The sequence below is a fragment of the Tetrahymena thermophila genome (assembly GCF_000189635.1).
Source record: "Tetrahymena thermophila SB210 genomic scaffold scf_8254371, whole genome shotgun sequence".
In the NCBI taxonomy this organism is placed as follows: Eukaryota; Ciliophora; class Oligohymenophorea; order Hymenostomatida; family Tetrahymenidae; genus Tetrahymena; species Tetrahymena thermophila.
Genome location: NW_002476155.1, coordinates 203,805 through 218,226, shown reverse-complemented (window position 1 = coordinate 218,226; position 14,422 = coordinate 203,805). Strand labels below are relative to the sequence as shown.

General features: G+C 21.3%; 5 protein-coding genes across 5 annotated transcripts; 3 read left to right on the top strand and 2 right to left on the bottom strand. All coding sequences in view use genetic code 6, as the record gives it.

Moving 5' to 3' along the window:
- Nucleotides 1-53: 53 nt before the first annotated feature.
- TTHERM_000467489 (membrane bound O-acyltransferase, MBOAT protein) lies at nt 54-2,446 on the top strand (the record flags this gene model as incomplete). The annotated part of the gene is made up of 9 exons (XM_012800255.1): nt 54-231; nt 284-345; nt 476-548; nt 623-824; nt 886-964; nt 1,031-1,626; nt 1,687-2,011; nt 2,066-2,204; nt 2,268-2,446. The coding sequence occupies 9 exons, from the start codon at nt 54-56 to the stop codon at nt 2,444-2,446; spliced, it is 1,833 nt and encodes a 610-aa protein (XP_012655709.1).
- A 344-nt stretch (nt 2,447-2,790) lies between these two features.
- Nucleotides 2,791-4,959, top strand: TTHERM_00467470 (EF hand protein; the record flags this gene model as incomplete). The annotated part of the gene is made up of 1 exon (XM_001025043.1): nt 2,791-4,959. One exon carries the CDS (start codon nt 2,791-2,793, stop codon nt 4,957-4,959), a length of 2,169 nt encoding a protein of 722 aa, XP_001025043.1.
- An 874-nt stretch (nt 4,960-5,833) lies between these two features.
- TTHERM_00467460 (transmembrane protein, putative) lies at nt 5,834-8,159 on the top strand (the record flags this gene model as incomplete). Its single annotated transcript, XM_001025042.2, has 3 exons — nt 5,834-7,776; nt 7,839-7,994; nt 8,132-8,159. The coding sequence occupies 3 exons, from the start codon at nt 5,834-5,836 to the stop codon at nt 8,157-8,159; spliced, it is 2,127 nt and encodes a 708-aa protein (XP_001025042.2).
- A 1,565-nt stretch (nt 8,160-9,724) lies between these two features.
- On the bottom strand, nt 9,725-10,435 carry TTHERM_00467450 (hypothetical protein; the record flags this gene model as incomplete). The annotated part of the gene is made up of 1 exon (XM_001025041.2): nt 9,725-10,435. The coding sequence occupies exon 1, from the start codon at nt 10,406-10,408 to the stop codon at nt 9,725-9,727; it is 684 nt and encodes a 227-aa protein (XP_001025041.1). The 5' UTR covers nt 10,409-10,435.
- A 1,972-nt stretch (nt 10,436-12,407) lies between these two features.
- On the bottom strand, nt 12,408-14,368 carry TTHERM_00467440 (DALR anticodon-binding domain protein). Its single transcript, XM_001025040.2, has 3 exons — nt 13,135-14,368; nt 12,969-13,080; nt 12,408-12,911 (listed from the first exon to the last, which is right to left on the bottom strand). The coding sequence occupies exons 1-3, from the start codon at nt 14,302-14,304 to the stop codon at nt 12,442-12,444; spliced, it is 1,752 nt and encodes a 583-aa protein (XP_001025040.2). The 5' UTR covers nt 14,305-14,368; the 3' UTR covers nt 12,408-12,441.
- Nucleotides 14,369-14,422: the final 54 nt, after the last annotated feature.

The following is a 14,422-nucleotide window of genomic DNA, read 5'->3' as shown; positions in this document are numbered from 1 at the left end:
ATAAAACTTGATAGATTTTGAAGAGATATAACAAAATAAATAAGAAAGTATAAATGCAAAAAAATGCAAGTCCTTAAGGAGATGAAGATGATAATGCTCAAAACTAGATTCAAAATAATAAAAACAATAAAAGTTGCAATGGCTTGAAACATAACATTAAATATATTTTTTTATTTATTTCGGTTTCAATAATGATAGCATTGGTTGGAATCAATATCGATTTTGTTTTTAGTAAAGTTTGTTGATTTTGTGAAAAAACTACAATCAATTTAAATTTTAATAGAATTATGGTCCACGAATGAAATAAGAGGATTGCAGCGAATCAATTCCCTGACTTATTCAGAAGTAATTTCATTTTAATAAGAATATTTGCTTTGTTGGAAAAAGATTGTTTTATAGAAAAAAGTGTTAAATAAATAAATACTTTTATTACTGCTTACTTGATTTTTAATTAAAATCTATGAATTAATAAAAGGATATATCATATCTTGAATGGAGAAACATACACTTGCATTTATATTACCTACTAGTTCCCTTGGTGTTTTTAAGTAATTCTTCATTAAATTAACTTATATTATTTGTAAAACTCTTCAAGTAACTTATATTTCCTTATAAATCACAGCAATTACTCAAAAAATTATTAAGCCTTACTTTGTTGACCATGACTAAAGGCAAAAAGCTCTATCTTTTTTCTATATCATTGTAGGCTTAGCCTTATCGTTTCTTTTGTTTAGACTTAAATCTATTTACTCTTTATTATTTATAACTGCAAACTATGCTCTGACAAAGACTCTTGCTTCTAAGAAATATTTTCCTATTTTTATGTACTAAAATAAATAAACTTTTTACATCTCTTTAAATAAATTAACAACATTTTAAAAATAGTTGGGTTTTAAATTTAGGATTTTTGAATCTTGCCTTTATTTTTAATGGATTTGAAATCAATTATATCAGTGAAGGAATAGTAATGAATATATTAAGCAATCAATATATTTTAAATAGTTTAACTTATTTTTTAATTTTTAAATAGAAAAACTTAGATGGCTCATCTCCGTATTTTTGGAATGTAGTGTTAATTTATTTGATATTAAGATGTCTGAGCTTCAGTATAGATTACCACAATTCTCAAATTACAGTTAATGTAAATGAATCTAATCACTTTGAAAAATGCTTTGATTGCACTAGTGTTATGAAATGCTATGCATAAAGAGTAGACTGTCCTCATTAACAATAACAATATTGTTTTTTAAATTATTTGTCTTATATCTATTATCCACCGCTATTTTTTAGAGGACCTATTATTACATTTAACGATTACTTATACTAGCACTAAAATGAAGAACAAATTTTTGAAAAAGAAATTGTAAATAGTAATGAATAAAATCAATATAGAAATATTTAGAATTTTAAAGAGCAATAAATAGTTCATAACTCAAAATAATTTTTTAATAAACATATTTTGTATTTTATTAAAATCTCACTGATGTATATCTTCGTATTGGCATTAAGTGTCATATTCTTTCCATCTGCATTATTATCTCATACCTAAAATGAATATATTTGGATTAGAAAATAACTTCCAGCCTCTACAATTGTGACACTTATTTCTTATGTTATTTGGAAATGGTAAACAAACACAAATTTAACTTCTAAAGCAATTTAAAAATTTTCTTTTGTAAAATAAAGGGCAATTTAGGTGTTTTATTGGAAATTGTGCTATTATTGGAGTATTTCTAACGATATTTATCCTATTGATAATGTAGGCAAAATTATAATTAATTTTTAAGACATAAAAGATATTTTTAGAAACTATGAAAGGAGTTATTACTTATGGATAAAAAAATATGTATATATCCCGCTTGGAGGAAAGTTTTGCAAATTTTTAAATATTATTTTAGTTATCCAACTATTTATATTACTAAATGAAATGGACTAGAATTTATTTTATTATGGATTAGAGATCACTGGAATATTTATTATTGATGAAATCATTAACATCAAATGGAGAAATGTAAATCAATATATTAATTTTTAATTAAATCATTAATTTAGTATAATTTCTTAGATTAATATTATAGTTAAGGTCATTATTTCTGGAGTTTAAATTAGCCTGATTCTTTTTATAACTATCCTAGCAATAGTTCCTTAACCAGATTATCTTACTTATCAAAAATAAATACTTAAAAACAATTAATCTAAAATGAGTAAATTAACTTTTTAATTACATATTTTATTTCATTAATTTACTTTTTCTATCTATATCTTAGCTCTAATTACAATAATATTGGTGGTTTTGGCTATATTTTCTCATTAATCATATTTAGCTTATGATTAATAAGGTACAAAGGAAGTTTATTACAAATAATAATGCAAAAATAAGAATCAAAAAGAAAATATTAATTAAAAAACATAGTTTGAAATGGTAACTAACACATTGTTAAAGTGATTGTTTTACATACATTTTCGTTGATTGCTATTAAAATTTCTCTTCAAAAATTTAAAAGATGTTTTTGATGCTTAATATGTATAAAAATAATGTTTAGAATTGATCATCACAGATCAAATAATGTTAAAAAAATAAATAAATACATGGTTGTAATTTTTGTTTTTAAAATCTTTAATTTATTAGTTTTATTAATTCGTGGTAAATTAGTAATTATAATTGATTATGATATTGCGCTTTTACTGGCAATCATAATACATTATTTTATGGTTTAGAAAATTATTTAATCAATTTACAACTAATAAACATAATAATAATTTTAAAGAAATTGATATTTAATATACAATATGAAATTTAGAAATTAATCAGACTAAACTTAACAAATTAGCTCTAAATCTCCTTCTAAAAATGATCAATCTTTGGTCTAAAATGCAAGTTAGAATGATATTAAAGAATTCTACTCTAAAAACGACTAATTTAATCAAAATAAAAGCTTACTCATGAAAAAAGAATATTAAAATTGGCTGCGAAAAAGGTATAGAGTTAGAGCTAATATAAATTATTTGTGGAAGGCTGAGTAGCTTTATGATAAAAAATAGTTAGAGGAGCTATTCGATACAGTGATTTAAAATTCACCAGATATTTACAAATTTGAAATGAATTAGGATAGTTCAAATAATCAAGATCAGTCAATCAATTTAGAAGCTTTTTATCATGTAATGAAGAAACTAGGAAAATAAAACTTTATGGATCGCAACTCTTTTAATAATATTTTACATTTAATTGACAGAGATGGTAATCGCAAACTAAATAAGAATGAATTCTACACAATGCTCATGTCAAAAACGATTAATCAATAGATTTTTAAGCTGAACTAAGGATCATGGAAAAAGCAGTTTGACTGTTAGTAAAATAAAGACAATTCACAAAAGAAAAGAACTAGATTTGTGTCTGCTGATTCAAATTACTAAAAATAATTTGATAATGAAGTATTACCGAGTATTAAATAAAATAAAATGAATATATAAACAAAAGACTACCAATAATTTAATATAAATGCTTAAAAAATTCTATCTACTGCTTGTACTCCTATTAATAATCCCAGAAATAGAAATAAAAACTTTAAACATAATTAACTCAATAATAGTTGCTTAGAAGTAAACAATTCACATGTAAATAACTTTTCTTAAATAGATATGACAAAAATGATTGGAAATCTTAAGTATGAAAACGATAGAAGCAAGTTACTCAAAAACTTTGAAAGCGTTAGAAAAGAAAAATCTATAGATATTGAAGAGAAATGTGATAAATTAAATCAAATTCTCCAATAAAAACACTTTAACGTTGATCATATTGGCATATCTCCCACTTCTAAGCTTCTGTCTAAACAAAAAATATAAGAAATAAGAAGTAGAAAATAAAGTTTGTCTCCTTCACCTTAAACTGAAAATAAGTTACATCCATAGAGCTAAATTGATCTTTTTGGTGATTAGATATTTATTTCTTAGGTTAATTAATAGATACCAAATTAAAATTAAAAGTAATTCAAGATTCTCCCTTCAATAAACAAAGATAAAAGCAATCCTTTTACTTTAGATAATTCTACAAATATAGGATCAAACTTAGATGATTTTACCATTTAAAATAAAAGTAATGCTCACATATAAAGTTTGCCTCGTACTCACAATAGAATAGATATGAAGTTTCATTTTGTTAAACATCTATCCGAAATCAACTTTGATGAATAAAAAGACTCATAAGCTAATAGTATTTAGCAAACAAACAACATGATTTATGATAAGCAATATAATAACTATCACTAAAATTACATTAAATATAAATCAAATACTTGTTCCGTAAAAAGAAATGCATAAAAATAAAATTCACTGCTATCTTCTGGATAGCCTTCTTATCAAAACTTATAAATTCACTAAAGTATGGAATTTATTGATAATGATGATGACAATGAAAATTACCATATTAGTTTAATTTCTGATAAATAAAAATAAGATTTAAATTAATTTAAATTAGAAGATTAAGAAGATGACTAAAATTTTGAATTAGATGACGAAGATGAAGAGTTATTTCAATTTAGCAAAAGGGAATTAGGAATGATTGTAGAAAGAGCAAAATACAAAGGAAAAAAGTAAGCCTAAGTTCTTAACATAGGATAAGATCTAAATCATTTAGCCTAAAAAGAAAGAAGTAGAAAAGAAACTATTTAATCAAACTTAAAAGAAATAACCAATAACAGTATTATCTATAATTAATATCCTAAGAATATCAGAAAAACCTTTAAGCAGAATAGCTTTGATTCTATACAAATGCCAAAAAGTACCAAAAGATCTAGTAATTCAAAATTATAATAATCAAGGCAAAATAGTATTTAACGTATCTTCTAAAATTAACAAACTCAATTTTAAAATGAAAGCATCATATTAGTAGAAAATAAACCCAATAGAGATCTTTCTACTGACAGTTCTTATGTATTTTTAAAACTTTAGAAGAAACAGTGAATTTTATATATAGAAGTTTAACTAAAATTACTTATATTTTAAAACAAATAAAAAATTGTATTTAAAATGATTACAGGAATATATTATTTATAAAAATTTTTTTCCTATTGATACATTGTATTTATAAAATAACTCGATAAATATCTGTAAATATGAAAATGTAAAAGTTTAAAAATACATCCAATTTATTTTAATTGAATAAATAAAAATTGTTAATTTTTATATTGCTATTTGCAGAAAATTATTTATTTAGTAGAAAATCAATATGTAGTTGAAATATTAGTATATACTATTTGTTTCATATGATAAAATGAAATTTTAAAAAAATTATAATAAAATTTTTAATAACAAAATGAAGAATGAATAAGATATAAATAGTATTTGTGAATTTAGGAGGTATTACAGTCATTATTTTGAGATATAACTTGAAATTTTGCAATCTATTTACAATATAAAGCTAATATACTTTTGAAAGTTACTTTATTTAAAATATCTGTAGTATTTTTATTTCTAAATTATTAACTTATCCAAGTAAGCTAGTTTCTAAAAGTCAAAAAATTTTTGGGGGCTTATTTAGAAAAAAGATTATTAATTTATTTTTGAGTTTACTTTCTTAAACAATTATGTCAATAACTATTATAAAAATTAAAAAATGCTTAATTTACCATCAGTTTTTTTAATAATTTGAGCGAACATTATAATATGTAATTTATAAAATTTATCATTAATTTATTAGTCAACATTGCTTTAAATTTATAAAGCGAAAAATTGAAAGATCAAATAAGTAATAATTTAATTTGAAATAAAATAATAAAAACTCAATAAAAAAAGAGAAATTAGAAAAATAAAATAAAACACAACAAAATTTACATCAATGTACTTTCTCAAATACGATTTGTTTAGCTCTGAATTTTTCTTTAACATTGGAACTTAATCATCCAGAAGAGGTACTTATTTGGGATTAATATTATCAGTAATAGCTAGTTGTACTTTGCTTATTTATATTGGATACTTAATGTTTATGTATGCAAATAACCTTATAAATCCTAAGTTTAAATCTCAAAGTTTCATAACTAGTTATAAGAAAGAAGCACTATTAACTGAAGATCTTGTAGGTTTTTAGTATTATTATAATTAATCTATGACAATAGATGAATACTAAGAACACATGAATAAAACATATTTTGTTTATCTTCCTCTTTTTACATATTCAGATACTTAAAATAATATTTTCAAATCAATACAACTTGATGTTATCAAATGTACAGATCCTTAATTATTAGGGTTTAATTGCCTTGATTTTTCTAAAGTAAGAAACTATACTTTAATACTTGATAACAGCAATAATAACCGTATTTAAACCAAGTTGTTAATTCATATGTACAGCTGCTTAGATTTAGATAAAAGAAAAACAACTATTCCTTAGAATTGCGAAAAAAATTAAACTATAATAGATAATGCATTTAATAATGTGGGTGCGTATTACTACTTAAAAATGAAAACTTAGTAATATAATACAAGTTCTCAAGAAATTTAAACAAACTATAGGAATTTGTTTTCTAACTACTACTCTAATTAATTTGTAGTTTAAACCCTTAACACATAATTATAAGAAACAACAGTGAACAAAGGGTTATTTATATAGAGCTAAGAAAAATATAGTTCTCCTATTTAATATAATCAGAACTTTTAAAGCTATGATCGATAATTTTCTTTAAAATAAGGTCTAGGTCCTTATAGCTAACAGTTAATAAAAATAGATGAAGTTGTGCAATAAATCTAAATTGATTATCCTACAATTACTGAAATTTTGGCACTTGTAAACGGAGCAGCTGTTATAGTAGTTGCTTCAAGGATTATAGGTAGACTTTACTCTTAAAAAATCATTAAGTAAGACTTCTTCATGCTGTTGCTTTAAAACATGTATTAAAAATAATATGAAAAAATACTTCTAAAAAACAAATTAATAAAATAAAATGTAAACATTCTAAACTAAATTTAGAAAACAGATAATAATTTTGAAGAGTAAATTTTAGAAAAATCACCTCAATGTTCAGTTTTAGTACCTAGTTTTGAAATCAAATCAAAGAGTTAGATCGAAAATAGTTAATATACTAACTCAAATAGTAGTGATTAGGTTGAAAAATAATTATAATTAATAACTAAATTTAATAATGAGAACTTTAATTCATCCAAAAAGCATTAATAATTGCAATTATAATAAAATGAATTATTTACTGAGAGAGATTACATAATTGAAGAAAATTAATTGATTGATTAATAATTTAATTTAGATAAATTAGCTACTCAAAGATGTTAAACTGAATGTAATATCCTGAACAAAACTTTAATTAATGATACTAATTATCAAGGCATTTCAAGCAATATAACTTAGTTAGCTAAAAATTAAATTATAAATGCTAAATAAGATGAGATAACATAAAAAAATGGTTAAATATTTGTGATAAATAGATTGGCCGAAACAAGTTTTAATTGCGAAAATAATAATCTAAAATAGTAAAATGATATTTCCTTTAGTGAAAATAAATCTGAAAAAATTGAAAATACTTTAAAAAATTAACTTAAAAATTAATAAGAAGATTAAATATAAAGCAATTAGGAAAAAAATTGTGAAAAATAAGTAAAATATTTGGTCAAAAATGAAATAGAAATTAATAATGATTTAAAAAATTAAACAATTTCCATAGAAAATTAAAATAAAAAAATTTTGAAAACAACTAATTCTAAGAGGTCCAATTTAATTTTCTATAATTATATTAAAGAAAAAATTAAGAATCATTTATCTAAATTTAGTAAGTAAAATAAAACATATTTTTTAAAAAGAAATATTTATACATTCATTTAATTATATCAAATAGAATTTGGGGTTCAAAAAACTTTTTCAAATCTTAAGGAATGGATTTAAAACTGAAAAACACTATTTGCTAAGATGTTAACAAAACTCTCAATATCTATGATATTTATAAAGATATTATTTTTTTGAAAAAAGCAGTTATGATTCTGCTAAGCTCATAGTAATTAGCTACTATTTAATGTATAGGTTTCTCAGATGATTTTTTAAATCTAGATATCAATCATCTAAACTCTTTTGAACAATTTAAAAGTAAATTATTATAAATTAATAATTCTTATTAGTATTTTTAATATTTAGAATAGAAATCACAGCTGAGCTACTTTGAAAAGCAGTTCTGTATATAAAAATCTAAAGGAATATAAGAATATTACATGAATAAATTTTTTATAGATAAATTCAAATAAAAATAATAAAGTAAAGTTAATTAAAGAATTTTTTCTTCATTATTAAAACATGTATGATTTTTTATCAGCAAATTATATGGATTTATTTGTATCATTTTTTTTATTGAAATTAGAATTTAATACGAATATTATAAAACTGTAAACAAATTATTAAAAAATTTTAAAAACTAAATATTTAATACATAAATTTTTTAAATTACTAAAAATGTTATTTTGTTCATTAATACCTCTTGAAAGGATTAAATTATTGTTTTCAAAATACAATCAAATAAAATTTTTTAAGCATAATCTTAAATGTTTGATTCACAAATTTAATATTTAATAGAAGCTATAACTTATCTATCAAAAATGTGTACATTTTAATCTAGATTATCAAAATAAATAAAAGTTTAAATACACTTTAAAAATAAACATTAACATTCCTGAAATAGAATTTGAAGAATATAAAAATTAAAGGAATAATTAATGTCTCTTTATTAATAAGTTAATGCTTTTTTTTTTTTGAGAAGTTAATAAGAAACAAATTATAAGTAAACTAAAATTTCAACAAAACACTTTAATGTATTTATAAAATATTTTTATTATGTAAAAAGTTTAAATTCCACTTTTCTTTATATTTAGTTTTGAAGATATTTTAATGTAAATAAATAATTAAAAATAAGAAAACTAAGTTAAAGGAATAAGTGTTTTTTAAAAAAATAAATTCATAAAACTACTTACTATACCTTCGGTTTTCGGTCTCTTTCATTATTAAGTTTATATAGTGTATTCAAAATAAAATTAATTAAATGAAATGTGAAAGATGTGTTTATTTAGAAAAATTAATTTTTGCATAGATAATTTAAAATGTAACAATCTAAACGTTTATTAGAAAGCAATTATACTTATTTTCAATTAATTTTACAAAGGACTATTTAAAATATTTCATTTTCTCAGAAATTTTATTGAATTTTACTTGCTTTTTACAGTATCTAATGAAAAATCTACCCTTTAACTTATTGGTGGAGGCATCAATTATATACAAAAATCATTCATTTTCTCTGCTTTTTCTGAATATAACATTAAAAAATAATAATTTATTTAATAAAAGTTAAATTGTAAACTTTTATTAATGAATTTTGCAAAAAAAATTTGTAAATTATTTTTTTTTGAATTTTTAATTATTAAAAAATCTTAATCAATATAAATATTGAGTATACAAAAAAAGTTTTTGTTGCTATAAATATGATAGAAATAATATGTTCAAAACTAGCTACTGTTTTTTTCTTATTTATGGTCACATGTAAATTAGTATATTTTTTGTAAATAAAAACAATATTTTAAATATAAAACCAAAATAGAAATTAAATAAAATTTTAAAACCAATTAATTTCTTATTTCTTATATTAGAATTTTTTTAATAAAGTAAGTTAAAAATACATTAAAAAAGTAAAAAAAATTAATGCAAGAATAAAAAGAGTTATAGATTTATTTTATGATTTATTGTTCATTTCAATATTTTTTTTAATATATAATTCATTTTTTAATCGTCATCTATTTCATCAATAAGATATTTAAGTATACTTTTTTTCTAAAGAGATGAATATCTTTAAAATTTATTAATAAATTTTTCTTTCCATTTATCAAATAGCTATTTCTAATCATTTTCTTACGATTCCTTTGCACTTTTAAGTGGAATTATTAAAAAATTTACTTTATAACCTCTACAATCTTTATTATGTAAATTTAATAATTAATTATCTTAATCATTTTAATTTTAATTAAATTATTCAAAATTATTTTTGATTTTTTAATCAATGTCGTAAATGGTAGATTTAAAATGATATTTTAATTATAAGGGATCGTTATTATTTTTTTCTAAAAAATCTGGAACATCACTTTATTCAATATCCATACTATGATCATTATTTTTTTCATAATTTTTTTGCTTCAATGGCTCTGTATTATACTTGTCATTAATTTAATAATTATTTTTGTTAGGATTAGGATTATAAGTATGATATTATCTTGAAGAAGTGGTGTTATTGTTGTCTGATATTTATTTGTATTAATGTTCTCTAAAAAATGAATAATTTTAATCTTAATAACAAGTATGTTCATTCTCATAAGAGTTTTCAGGTTCATCACGTTATTCAAATTATTTTAAGTTTGATTCTTCGTCAATGTCCATTTTTTATTTTTTTTACTAATTTATTATTTAAGAATAAATTTATTATTATTTTTTGAAGAATTGTGTTTTTATTTATAACCCAATCAACAATTAATTACCTACCTTAAGAATTAAATTTTGATTATATTCAATAGAATTTTATTAACCATTGATTATTTATATTTTTATGTGGAAAGCAAAGCAAATATTAATTAAAAAAACTAAAATTAGTATTTGTTTTTTATTTATTTTAAATACTTCATTCTTCTCATAACACAAAAATCTATGTTTATCTATTAATTTTTTAAAATCTAAAAAATGCTACTCAGTATTTTGGAAATTAAAATTTTTTTACTTTTCTACACAAATGAAAAGCAAAAATAATTATAGCAGAAGCTTTATAATATCTAAATACTATAAAAAATAATTTAAATCTTTGAGGGAAAATTAGTGGATAGAAATTATTTAAATTTTTAATCATAATAGATGATGTAAATATAATAATTATAAGTGTAAAAAATTAATACAAAGTTATGATTAGTCAATATATTTAGAAACATTTAGGTACACAGTTTTGTAATATTAATTTTCAAATTATTTAATAATTCCAAAAAGGATAATCAATAATGTCTGATCTTTAGTTCGATAAAGAAATGGTCTAACTAATAACTATACAAAAATTAAATTGATTTAGTATTTACAATTTCATTTTTTAGGTCAAAAAAAATAAACCCTACCTATGTAACCCTACATTTATTTGCAATATAAGCTACAAAGTTGAAATTTCTTTTTTAAGATAATTATAATGATTGCACTAAAAACTATATTTTCTGTGGTGGGAATACAAAATACAAAATAAAATTTCAATAAATTAATTAATTAGGAAAATAGACCTTATTAAGAGAAAATTGATTAATAGCCAAACGAATTTTTGATATATTCCACAAACCAATTTAATACAAACATATTAATTAATTATAATAAATTATTAATCAGACATCAACATATAAAAAGATATTTTACCAATCATGCAATTCATTATATTAGATTTTAACATTAAAGCTAAGAGTGTAATGGAGAATTTTTAATAATAAGTAAAATTTTCATTATATTAACTATCACTAATACATTTAATAATATTAAAGATAATATAAATTTATTAACTCTTAAAAAATAAATATTGTCAACTTTCTAAGCAGTGTAAATTAATGATTTTTATTTATCCTTACATTCAACTATAATATAAAATCTTTTTAGTTTTTTAGTTATTAGTGTCAATTAAATTATAAACATCTATTATAAAAATACTTACAAAAATATTTGATCTGCTTTTATTAATCAATCAACAGTCTAATTTCTCAATGTTTTTTAATATCAAAAATATTAATTAGTTATAATAAATTATTAATCAGACATCAACATATGTAAATATGTGAGGAGATACTTTATCAATCATATATATTGCATTTTAACATTAAAGCTAAGAGTTTAATGGAGAATTTTTAATAAAAAGTAAAATTTTCAATTAAATTAACTATCACTAATACATTTAATAATATTAAAAATAATATAAACTTATTAACTCTTAAAAAATAAATATTGTCAACTTTCTAAGCAGTGTAAATTAATGGTTTTTATTTATCCTTACATTCAACTATAATGTAAAATCTTTTTAGTTTTTTAGATATTAGTGTCAATTAAATTAGAAACATGAATTTAAAAATACTTACAAAAATATTTGATCTGATTTTATTAATCAATCAACAATCTCAAATATCTCGAATGTTTTTTAATATTGAACATACAAATTATCAAGATAGTCAATTATATCTGATCTGAATAGAGCATATTTTAATGAAATAAGGAAATATAAAATATGAATATTACGAAATTCAAAAATGTATTTTTGCCATCTCATTAACTTATTGATTTAATTTTATTTAATTCTATTTTTATGGACGAACATTTATTTACTCTTTAAAAATTGTAATATGAATAATTTAACTTTTAAAATTGATTAGTTATTTAAATATTTATATAAATTTCTAGATTTTTCAGCCATTGAGGATTCCTATTATGTAAAATAGTTTATGTAGAATTTTATTTGTAGCATCTAAAAGTACAACTCTGTTAGCTATCTATCTTTCAGTGAGCTTATCTTCAGGATCAAAAGATTTGAATACATTTTATTTTTACATGTGGTGGATAGTGCTAATGAGAAGCTCTGAGTATTCTATAAGTGGCTTGAATTCATTTGTTAGCAAACTTTTATGGAGACTATCTGGGAAATACATTAAGACTTTAGCTAAGAATCTTTCATTTTAATTTTCAAAAATAAATAAATCAGAAATTGGAGCTACTCCTTCTCTTCTAATTCTATAAGAATCGAACATTTCAAGCAGAATTTGTCTTGTATTTGTAAGCTCTTCATTTGAGTGAATGAATTCTAAAACATTTTCAACAGACATCAAGTAAGGAGTTTTTCTGCTTTTTCTATGATCTAAGTATCTAGTCCAACCCAAACCTTTAAAAATAAAATTTAAATGAAACAATTCATAATATAAAATTAATTAATTAATACATTAATCCAAAAATATTTCTCCTTATTCTTCAATCAAATTAGGCATAATATCTGGATATTTTTACTTGTATTTTACAATATTTAGTTGCTTCATTTATGTAAAGAGGTCTTGCTGTTTATTATAAATAAAAATTATATGACAAATAACAAGTAAATATAATTTTACAAGGGTGTTTATTTAAGCCTTATCATTTTATTCTGAAAAAAGATTATTGTGAGTGTAGTAATTCAATTTTGCATCTATTCCACATTCATTTAAAATAGACTAAATATTTTTGTAAAGTAACTCATCTTGAATATCACTTGCAATATGAAATTCTTTCACCAAATCTTCAATGTGTAAACTTCTTAAAAGTCCTACCAAAAAACCTTCACGAGTAAGAGAACCAATAGGATCAACAAATGCTATATTTTTGTTATGAACATAGTTCAATAAATGCTTACCTTCATTTTTTAACACTCCTCTTGCTCTTAAAGCTTCTAAATATTGCTAAGTAGAGCTTTCTAGTTTATCACCTCTAATTAATTTTATATTTTCAGGAGTGAATTTTGAAAAACTTTCTTAGAAATTTCCGATTGAAGCATTTGTTAGCTTTTCCATTATTTCTTTTAAAGCTGGATCTATAGATTCCATTTCTTAAATTTATTTATTTCCAAATTAAGCTACCTCTTCATGTGAAAATAGTTCCTTTGAAACAATAAATTCAGTTAGCTTTTAGAAGTTTATGGCACCTTCATCTATCTTGCCTGTTTTATTTTGCATTTCTTTCAAGTAAGCGTATATTATCCCATGAAAAGGCTAGCTATTTTAAATAACTCCAACTCTCAAAACCTCAATTCCGAGAGTTTTTTATATTCTTGCCATAGTTTCAGATATGTTAGCTCCTCTAAATGCATTCAAAAGAGGTTTTTCAGCTATTTAACTAAAAGGAAATAAAATGCAGTGCTTTTGTTTATCGCCATAATAATCAACTTCCAAAGTAGATGCAGACTAAGCTTTTGAAATTGCTTTAATACCATTTATATAGTTTTAATCCTTAATTTTAAAATTTAATTGGCCTAAACTGTCTATATTAGCCCCAGCTACGAAATCATTCATAGGAAGTTGTACACATAATTCTTATGCAATTCCTGTAGCAAATAATTAATCTTATTTCCAATATTTGCTCATCTCCTATCTATGTTTTTCAAATAAATCTTTCGAAATGCTAGAAATATAGTCATATTCTGAATCAACAGGTGTTGGATTAACGCTAAATGGAATTTATGGAAAATTGAATGCCCTTTAGCTAGAAATTTGTAATAATTAAGTCAAACGCTAAGAAATGCTTATCATTTTAATATTAATATGTTAACTAATAAATGTATTAAATAAATTTTTATTAACTTTTAGATATTTTTTAATAAAAATATCTTATCGCACTATATTTTCTGATAAAATACATAGAATTAAA